A 10,388-nucleotide genomic window follows, 5' to 3' on the forward strand; every position below is an offset into this window, starting at 1 on the left:
TTCGACAATTATTTTCAGTAAGTGCTAACGTCTCAGCCACTACACATGTAGCAGGATGCTGCGTGTGTAGCTAATACGTCACGTTTACATATTGTAGGTTGCCACAAGTGCACAGTAGTGAACAGAGGTGCTTTTAGACAAACAGCAATGTCATACAGGCCTAGACACACTGATGTTTTCTGAATAGTTGCTGGTAGTCGTCGTGAATGTATGCCTTCAAAGTAAAACTTGTGCCTTGCTACAGCACCAAACACCTTTCAACCTTTACTTTGAAGATGAATGGTCTCGTTTTCCAAGTTTCATCATACTTTTCAGTTTCCCTACTGCTCTCGAAGCAGCAGACTTCCATGTAATGGACATTTTCTGTGCTGGGCAACTACCAACCACTCACAAACCAGTCAGAGAATGCACCTCGCCTCAGTGAGCTGTGCTTGCTGACCAGTCTGTAGCCAAAGCCAATGAGGAAATGAAGAAAAGACTCGAGTTCCACTGACAACTTCAGGCCGAAGAATTAAAGCAAGACCACATTTATTCAGGGATTTTCCTCTCACACAGAGTGACGTCTTGTCTGTAGCAACTGTGTTGCTGTCATTCTGCAATCATGTGTAACCTCTTATGTTTGTATTATAGTTTTACCATCCTTTGTGAAGTACATTCATCTGTATTTGTCATTGGCGAACGCTGCCAATACCACCCCTTTACATGTATTGAAAACCCTGGGTTATCACTGATAACCAATGTTACCCTAGCAATTAGGATGACTGCAAGTGAATCTAGATATGCAAATATGCAGAGCCCAGGCATATAATACAGGACATGTCCGGTATGACTAAGACAAAAAATATAATCAAGTGATCTTGAAGTCAATCATAAGGAGAAATACAACAAAAGTAGAAATATGAATGAATGCGGACGACACTACAGTGGTGGGTCTTATCACCAACGGTGATGAGACGGCTTACAGGGAGGAGGTCAGCGCCCTGACCCACTGGTGTCAAGACAACCATCTCACCCTCAACGTCGCAAAGACAAAGGAGTTGATAGTGGACTTCCGGAGGTGCAGAGAAGTACACACCCCCATCACCATCAACGGCGCTGCTGTGGAGAGAGTGAGCAGCTTCCGGTTCCTTGGTGTACATCTGGCTGAGGATCTTACGTGGTCAGTACACACAAACAAAACAGTGAAGAAGGCGCAGCAGCGCCTCTTCTTTCTCAGGAGACTGAAAAGATTCGGCATGAGCCCCCGCATCCTCAGGACCTTCTATCACTGTGCCATTGAGAGCATCCTCACTGGATGCATCACCACCTGGTATGGCAACAGCACCGCCTACAACTGCAAAGCTCTCCAGCGAGTAGTGCGGTGCTCTGAACGGATAATTGGAGGTGAGCTTCCCTCCCTCCAAGACATCTACAGGAAGCGCTGCCTGAGGAAAGCGGGGAGGATCATCAAGGACTCCAGTCACCCCAGCCATAAACTGTTCAGACTGCTTCCATCAGGAAGGAGGTTCTGCAGCATCCGGTCCCGTACCAGCAGACTGAGAGACAGCTTTTTCCATCAGGCCATCAGACTGCTGAACACGTCATAGACACCTCAGCTTCACTACTGGAACTTCAACATTATGCACTCCACACTGTATATAAATGCCACTTGTTTTGCACATATTCAACTCTGTACATTTTATATATTTTATTATTATTATTATTTTTTTTTTTTTTACTATTTAATTTGTAAAAATGTGTATACACACACACACACAGGAAAATATTTAGTATACACATCCAGAAATGCATACACTATTATATATTGTACATATATTTATTAGTTTCAGGTTGGCCATTCTTGTATTTTGCTCGTTTGTGTTGTTGTGTTTGCACATCTCTGTTGCTTGTGGGGCTCGCACACAAGAATTTCACTCGCATGTGCTGTGCCAGTGTGCCTGCACATGTGATGTGACAATAAAAGTGATTTGATTTGATTTGAATGAGTTTAATTCACCCAGATTTATAAATTAGAAACAAAATTTAAAAAAAAAGAAAAAAAAAGCAAGTTTGGAAGTAGTAACAAACACTGTAGAGCACATCTATAACAAGGTAGAAAAGTACACAATTCTCACTTCACTTTCAGGCTTCAACACAGCTCTGGCAAGACTCAATGTTTCAGTGCAGCACATAAACAGAGCATTGTAGAAAACTAGGTTTTGTAAACATCCATGATGATGATCAAGATTATAGAAGGAAATGTAACAAAACAGAAGTACAACAGAAACAAGATCTTAATATATTAAAATTTGTGCTTCTGTTAACCACAATCACGACAACACTGGATCAACAGGTAAATAATACAGTCAAGGAAGCACTCTTTGAATTTAATAAAATACCCTCCACTGTAATAACTTACATACATTCATTAACTCCATTGGTCATTTGACAGTCTGTTGAATTGCTAAGGAGTAGTTACAGAACCAAACTGAAACATACATCGACTCTTCAGGACACTGTTAGATTACAATAAATGTCTGAACATAACTTTCGCTGAAACAAGCTTTAATGAGGTTTGGGATCAGCGCAAAAAAATAATAATATATATATATATATATATATATATATATATATATATATATATATATATATATATATTATTTTTTTTTTATTACAGGCATTAATGAAATACTTAACACTATGGAGCTGACAGGAATACATGGCTCACAGTCAGATAAGAAAAACGACTGAATTCCGTCAGTTTGGAATAAGTTAGTTCAAGCAGGCATATTTACCTCAAGAGCTCACGCTACAGTCTAGTAAGATGTGCTTACTGAAACAGCAGCAGCTTCGACAACATACACACTTTGAGGTGTCCAAGTTTGTTTTGTTCCTATTCTGACCACTACTAGTTTGAGACAATTACAAAGTCTCCCCCTACAAAAGCAGGAAGTGACCGCCGTCCACAGCCTTCTGGTGGATCGTCTCAGCAGTTCGCCTTTGGTTCAGGATATTCAAAGCCTGCAGCAGGTCATTTAAGCTCGCTCCTTTACCTTCTTTCTCCACCCAAATATGCAGCAGTTCATGGATCCTGTCTTCATAGGGAAGGTTCTCTTTGCTTTTGATGACATTGTCACTAATTTCAAGCTGACGGAAAAACCTCTTGTGATAGTTCACATCTAGTTCTTCAAAATATTCAAAGCACTTCCTGAGAGACTCTTCACCTGCAAAAAAACAAACAACAACCTTCACTCCATCACATTAACGCCTTGTGCTGATAACACTGATAACACTGATAAACATTTTGACAGCCAACTGGACTGCAATTAAAAGCAGCGTGGTGGCATGAAAGCTTTATCTAATGTTGTGTTTAACAGCAGGTGCTTGTGTGTTATGCAGTGGGTGAGATCAGGAATAAAAGTCAAAATACTTTACCATTCACAGGAACAAGCTTGGGAAGTGGCACCTCTTCCTAAATGAAACAAAAGCAAACAGGCATTAACATATAAAAAGTCAGAAATTGTAAGACCTGCTAAATCAAAAGCATGTCTTATTTATAAGCAGGTGAATGAAATGAAAGGAAAAGCATTTATCTAAAAGATCTTACACAATACAGTGATGCATTTTCCTGTCAGTGCGGATGGAAAATGAAAGGAGACACGAGATAGCGAGACTGATAAGGAGCATTCCCTGTTAATCTTCAGGTGTTTTAAGGACCAGGTGACTCATTAAGTTTCCACTAACACAATAACAGCAGCCTGAGACACTGAAGATCAAATGTTAAAGGTAATTCTTAAACCGAGAGTCACAGGATTCTTATACGGCTCCTGATTGTTGAGAGAATTTGCTCCAACATACTGGAGTGCAGTACGGAAGAAGCAAGTCACTGAGGTTTATCCATGACTGCAGACCTGTCCCTCTGCAACTGGGAGCAGGTAGGATTCTGAGGCTCTTTCTGTCATGTAAGGAGTCGTGTGTAGCATGAAAATCAAAGTGGGTAAACTGGAACATGAGGACAGACAGTAAGACAGCGGAGGCTGTTAGAGCAGCAGAGCATTAGTTAATAGCAGCAAACAAGACAAGAAGCAAGGATGAAGCAGGCGATGAGATGAGCTGCAGCTCTCACCCTCCTGTGAAGCTGCGCTGAAACCACAGGGCTGGCTTGAGGGGCAGGTGTGAGCGCATCTGTTAGGCTGTGCTGGGAGTTACTGGCTGAGCTGTTGAGGCTTGGACTGAGAATTTGACGCTCATCCTCAGCAATGTTGGGGGATTTAACTCTCACCAGATGCTGGGACAGGATTAGATTTGTGCTGGTTGGTCTTTGAGTGTCCTTATCCTCAGGAGTCTGGATGGCAGTGTATTGCTGAAGAACATGTTAAGAGAGTCTCTGTCATTTAAGTTACCTTGGGAAAGCCATTTCCATTCAGCTCATCGCCATGTTTGGCTATTTTTGTACATTAATGGAAAACATGAGTCACTCACCTGTTCTGCTTTGCTCCTGTCAGACCGATTTCTCTGAGAGCCTGAGGAAAGAATGTGAAGAGAATTATGCAACTTCCAAGAATTCACAACTTTCCAACACAAAGTTATTTAATTTTTGTCTGAGCTCAAATTTCATCAACTGAGCAGAACCTGCTGCTGCTGCTCTGCATCAGTTCTAGCAGTGTGCAGCCTCTCCTGGACACTGTGTGTCACTGAGGATTTTCATCAGTCGGCCGGAAAGCCTGCCCAGCAGTTCCAGTTTGTGTTGGACCCGGCCCAGTTTACCAGCAGCATGGTCAACAGCACAAACTGGGAAAAGCATCTTCACGTGGCTCAGTCCAATTGGAAAAGTACTTTAGTGAACTCGCCAACAGCAGCCCACCTCTATGCGAGGCCTGCATGGTAATGATATACACCCCAACAGACTGCGGTTAACATGTTTGCTGAGAGGGCGTACTTGATAATTAGGCTTTAATCAGTTACACCTGATCCCAACATAGTCAGCATGTTGTGTTAGCAGCTCATCTGCTGCTCTTAGATCATCACACCTGAAACTGCACGTCCATTGTAACAGGTTTCTGCACACATGTATATCCTCTATCACGCCGTCTGGTGTCTCAACTTATACTTAATAGCTTTTCAGTCTTTCAACACTGTTCCACATGTGATGAACAGTCCCACAATTATCCAGAACTGTTAATTTTCTTACCATGTTTTACTCATTTCATGTGCCATTTGAAAATCTCATCTGCTCTAAACAGTCTGATTACAGGAGAGTTTGGCCTTGTGCAGTCAAAATATCCCATCCTGTGAGAAGCTCTTATCTTGCTCTCAAAGATGGCATACGGACAGCATTGTGGGAAAATGCGTCATTGATAAGACTTTACTAACAGGGTTCCCAAAACAATGCTGTGAAGGTCAGAGAGGGAATCCAGAAATGTTGAGTGGAACTTTATTTTCAGTCATTCGGTTGCAGCAGGTGTGTCTCAGCATTTATTAGCGTATGCTTATGTGTCAGACTGACTGCAGAGGCCAGCGGGCTCAAGATCTGTGTTAATGAGAGCCAGGCCTCAACAAGTGCATGAAAATATTGTGGCAGCATCAATTTAATATCAGCAGTTCATCTGTTTGTGGTGTGAAGAAAAACAAAGTACAAGTCCTTCCCACAGCATTGACACCTGTCAGAGCAATAACACTGCAAAGCTGTATCACTACACACACAAGACCAAAATTTTAAACAGTTCGAGCATCTGCTTTAAGTGCTTGGACCCTACAACACTGCTCCTGCTGACAGCGATCAGAGCTGAAATAACAAGTGAATTTGTTTAAGAGTGATCAGGAACCATCTAGACAATAGGTTGAAATGAATATTTTTCAAGCAAAAAAGAACAAAAAACAAAACAAAAACAAAAACAAAAAAAAAAAAACCACACACACACACACACACACACACACACACACACACACCAACAACAAAAAAACCCAAAACACAACAACCCACCCCTACATTTTGATGATTTGCTGCTCTATGTCATGCCCCAAGACCACACCTGGCCAGGTTGGTGACTTCTGTGACACCAGGAATGTGGAGGTGGAGCATTTAGTTTACATTGGGGCATTTGTAAAATTGATGTCTATACTGTTCTGGACAGCTTAAAAATCATCAGGCCTTCACTTCGGCAATGCTGAGCAGATAATACTTCTGATACAGCTGGTCAAAAGCATTTTCTTGAGTGGACACGGCCAGCTGCAGTGGCCACCAGAACATCACACAACTGTGTAGTTGCCACACGTTCAGACGAGCAGCAGAAGCATTAGCTCCAGTCACAGAAGTACTAACCCTACTACAAAAGATACAAACTATGGCATGTGTATCTTTATCGTTTAGGTTTGTTTACCCCATTATAATGCGAAAACTATCCATCCTCCCCAGCTAACACAGACAAAATGTGAAGGACTCAATGAACAGGTCGACAGCCTATCAGAGCACTAACAAACTTTTGCATCAAGGTGATTTTAATATTAGGATCCAACATCTGTATAAGAACAACGTACCCATTTTACGTCTCCTCTTGTAGAAAAATATCCCAGCAAATGTTATGGCAGCGAGGACACACAGCACCACCACAACCACCACCACAGTGATACCTGTTTAAGAAAAACAAAACAAAAAAACATAAGAGACAGTCATTGGCCATTTACAGACACCCCCCCCCAAAGAGATTCATGGCTTGAATCAATGTACAGTGCGAGTGAATCTCTGATATCATTTGTTTCTGGCCTGGAAAATCTGACTTTGTAAATATACATTTATCCCAGTGTAACAAAAAGTCTTGCATGCATCTGCCAGAGTAGTGTACCTGGATCAGAGCCAGATTTGTTCTGGATCTTCTTGCACTCCGTGTTGGAGGTTGATGTGCAGTTCCTCACTTTCTCTTCATCCTCTGCACACCTAGTTAGGAGAGAAGCAAAATAAATCGAAAGGTTTAAAGACCTAAATGTCAGTCTTCTTCCCGCTGCTCCCTTTAGGAGTCACCAGAGTGGACAATCTGCATCTAGCATCGTCTTCTGTCACACCAACCCTCTTCCTCTTTTCCTCCTGCCTGGCAGCTTCACATTCAACACCCACTATATCCACTCCCTCCTTATACTTGTGTCTTTACTGATTTTGAATAATTTGCAGACACTTACCGTGAACACTTCAAGCACACCTCACATGCTTGGTTAGGATCACAAAATCTCCCTGGTTTGCACTGACATTTAGTGTCTTCAGTGTGAGTGCATGAGCTTACAATTTCCTCATCTGAGAGAGTAACATGAAAGAGACCTTGTTTAGTCAGAGTTTATGCTCTGAGCACGCCGACTACAAGAACAATCAATAGTGAACCTTTTCATTCTGATCGATGGTATAAAGCCGTCAAGCAGAATTACCTGGGCGACACCGTGTGCACTTCAAGCAGAACTTCAGTCGGTTGTCATGCTTCATGTATGTATCGTAGTCACACTCCTCACACTGCCCCCTCTCTCCATCTACACTGCAGGGTGATTTCACATATGTGCCTAGAGCACACACACACACACACACACACACACTTTATAAGTCTCTGTCAACTGAACATGTGACTCTACCTAAATAAGGCCATTTCATGTGGCTTTTGATGGCTTACTGGTTTGAAATTATTACAGAAGTTCAGTTTCATGAGACTTACCAGCTTTACAATCCAAACAACAGAGGTTGCCGTGTTCGTACTGATCTGCCGGGCAGTTGGCCTGCCGCCGTGCTCTGCCGTTTCCCACTTTAAGACCAGCCTGTGGGTATGCTGTGGTGGATTTGAGGAGAACGACCAGGACAGGCACAAAAACCTTTGGATTTGGATGTGGGGTTTAAAAAAAAAAAACAAATAAATGGAAGTCAGAGTGGTGAATAAACAGGTTTTTTTTTTTTAAAAGAGTCCCTAAACAGGCAGGTGGGGTGATGTTTGGTTACATTAAGGTGCCAAAACTAGTTATGATCAGACAAGAATGGGAAACTGGGATAAAACATGGTGACTTATGAGCAAAAACCTGCTTCGTTATAGTCATGAAACTACCTTAAGTAAAAATATGAAGTGCACCGCTTTCATCTTTTTTTTCCATGTTTTGACTTAAGAGATTCCAAATTGATTATATTAAAGAACTCATTTTATGGGTTTTACAGAAACATAATCTCTGATTATATGTTTTGGCTAACTGAAAACATTTTCACTACAAACATAAGTATATAAGCCATTATTCTTTGGAAGCTTTCTTGTATGATGATGTGAGTCAGATTAGGTCACATTTAAGAACACGCCACTTCACTCTGAAAGCAAATAAACAAGTCAGTGCTGCACAGGTGGGTGGGGGAGAAGGGGATTTCCTTCCAACACTCCTTGAACTAAGCCTGGTGGATTCAGTATTAAGAAAGTGTACCAAAGTATCCGAGCTGATTTATTCTTTCTTAATATTGAACAACAGGTTTTAAATAACAGGAAACGTGATCCACAAATAGTGTGTCCTAATATGGCCAACACTTTGCAGGAATAACCAAATAAGGAAATCACACCCATGATTTCGTAACACCATCAGGTGCCCTAGTTACTGTGAGGGCATCTCCCAGGAGGCATGGAGAGACAGACAAACACTCACCTGTGTGTGAAAGTACCAGTTATAAGAATTTTAATCCCCTGCCTTCACTGGAAAGTAGAAATGGCGTGCTTAAGCATATTTAATAGTACTTTGGAAAGGAAAAAAAAACCCTAAAGAGACCTTGTTTATACACAAAGACATACAGAAGAGTTTAATTTTTTTTTTTAAGAAAAAGTTTATATTTCCAATACCTGTTTCTACTGGGTGTCCGACTCTATAAAGTAGCACTTTATGTCGATGGAAGTGATCTCTGACGTAATGCAAACCATCATTTCCCTCGCTTTATGCACATAATCAAACATATTAGAAAATATTGAATCAAAATAAAACTTTTAGGCAGCTCAAAATCAAGCCGAAAGCTATACAAAAGGCTCAAACAATAAGGCCAGGCCATTTTTATCCGGAGTTTACCAATAGGATCTTTGCGAAAATTAAAGACATTTAAAATGTACACGCTCTTAAAGTTAGGCGCAACATAGCGCCCGGTACACAGGAAAACACGCGCTGTGGAGTAACGTGTATTCTTTTTATTCAGTGATCAGTCGCCGATGACAGTCAACCACAAACTGTCGACTAGTTTCAGTGCAGTGTCTCAGGTGGGGAAAACAGAAATAAAGTGACTTTTTGGTGAGCCCACGAGGAATTTCACACCTGAGTTCACACAGCGCCTTGTGACACTTTCGACACATAAATGCGACATCTTGCGCAAACCAGTAAACCGGAAAATTGCCAGAGGTCTCTCATTTTTATTTACAGTCAACGGGAGGCTAAACTTTGGTTCGACAACCCCTGACAATTCTAGTCACTTCGGTCCTCAATAAACAAATCAAAACAACAACAAAAAAACCCTTAAAAGTTTACATAATTAACTTTTTATTAAGTTAATAGCTTAACATAAATATTAGAATTGCCCCGCGGTTGTCCCGAAACATTAAAAGCACTGTTATTACTTTGAGGGATCTCCATTTTTAAAAATGAGTCACAAGGAAGCTGTTTACAGAAACGTCACGCTGACTGACTGACGCCGGTACAACACCGGTCCGTGAAACCACAGCAAGCTTTGTAGATGTTTAAAAAGACAACATGACTTACCACAAACATAGGAACGTGCTTCATCTTCTACTAAAAATGTCGGCCTCCACAGACTTCCAATTATTCCACGGTAACTCAGAGCAAATCGATTTAGATTTACCACCGTAGCGTCCTGTAGGCTACTGTCTCAAAAGTTTAACTCAGGTGTGAGACGGCTCTGAATTAATGACGTAGCTGACAGGCGGGGCCAAAGTACAAAGCAGCCCAGTCTCAGCTCACAAACAGGAGGCGACAAAAACAGCCCCACTGATAAAGTCAGTCTTTACTCCAAGCGGCCTATATGGTACAAGAAGTAATGATAATAAAATATGTGTATTTTTTATTAGTATAATTTAAATCATCTTCAGCTGCAACGTTATCAATGATTATCAATAATTATTAGCGAGCATTGTAGATGATGTAGAAGATTTTGTACTGACCCCCAGCTGACGTCACCTGTGCCATCTTAGTGCTAAGTTTCTGGAAGAGCAGCTGGCTGTTTAGGTTCAGAGTAAGGCTGGGTTTAAAACGGTGGCGTTAAAACGCCCTGTGGACAAACGTCTCCCCGTCGGCTGCTCAGAACAAATATTGACCAGAGTGTTTCACAGACGATAAGGCGTCTATTTAAATTAAAAAACACAATTCAGTCTCATTAGGCCCCGGGGATGGAAAAACAAAAAACACAAAAA

At 41.4% G+C, this 10,388-nt stretch overlaps 1 protein-coding gene across 2 annotated transcripts; it reads right to left on the minus strand.

The window, feature by feature from the left end:
* Nucleotides 1-2,763: 2,763 nt before the first annotated feature.
* On the minus strand, nt 2,764-9,851 carry hdr (hematopoietic death receptor). 2 transcript variants are annotated; one of them, XM_085367905.1, is made up of 10 exons: nt 9,721-9,851; nt 7,671-7,824; nt 7,393-7,521; nt 7,153-7,264; nt 6,822-6,913; nt 6,517-6,609; nt 4,462-4,502; nt 4,262-4,342; nt 3,415-3,451; nt 2,764-3,203 (listed from the first exon to the last, which is right to left on the minus strand). In XM_085367905.1, the coding sequence occupies exons 1-10, from the start codon at nt 9,742-9,744 to the stop codon at nt 2,917-2,919; spliced, it is 1,050 nt and encodes a 349-aa protein (XP_085224031.1). In that variant the 5' UTR covers nt 9,745-9,851; the 3' UTR covers nt 2,764-2,916. The 2 variants fall into 2 exon arrangements, with proteins under 2 accessions (XP_085224031.1, XP_085224030.1); XM_085367904.1 differs by having other exon boundaries at nt 4,106-4,342.
* Between the last annotated feature and the right edge of the window lie 537 nt (nt 9,852-10,388).

The sequence above is a fragment of the Diplotaxodon limnothrissa genome, linkage group LG12 (assembly GCF_057381915.1).
Source record: "Diplotaxodon limnothrissa isolate DT_005_m linkage group LG12, D_limnothrissa_male_GT1.1, whole genome shotgun sequence".
Taxonomy (NCBI): Eukaryota; Metazoa; Chordata; class Actinopteri; order Cichliformes; family Cichlidae; genus Diplotaxodon; species Diplotaxodon limnothrissa.

Excerpts from the sequence above, each read along its gene's own strand:
- hdr (XM_085367904.1), bottom strand. The coding sequence starts at position 9,744 with ATGAAGCACGTTCCTATGTTTGTG. Across the intron at positions 7,522-7,670 it reads TTGTTTGGATTGTAAAGCTG|GCACATATGTGAAATCACCC; the intron begins GTAAGTCTCATG and ends TGTGTGCTCTAG. Across the intron at positions 4,503-6,516 it reads CAAGAGGAGACGTAAAATGG|GCTCTCAGAGAAATCGGTCT; the intron begins GTACGTTGTTCT and ends TTCTTTCCTCAG.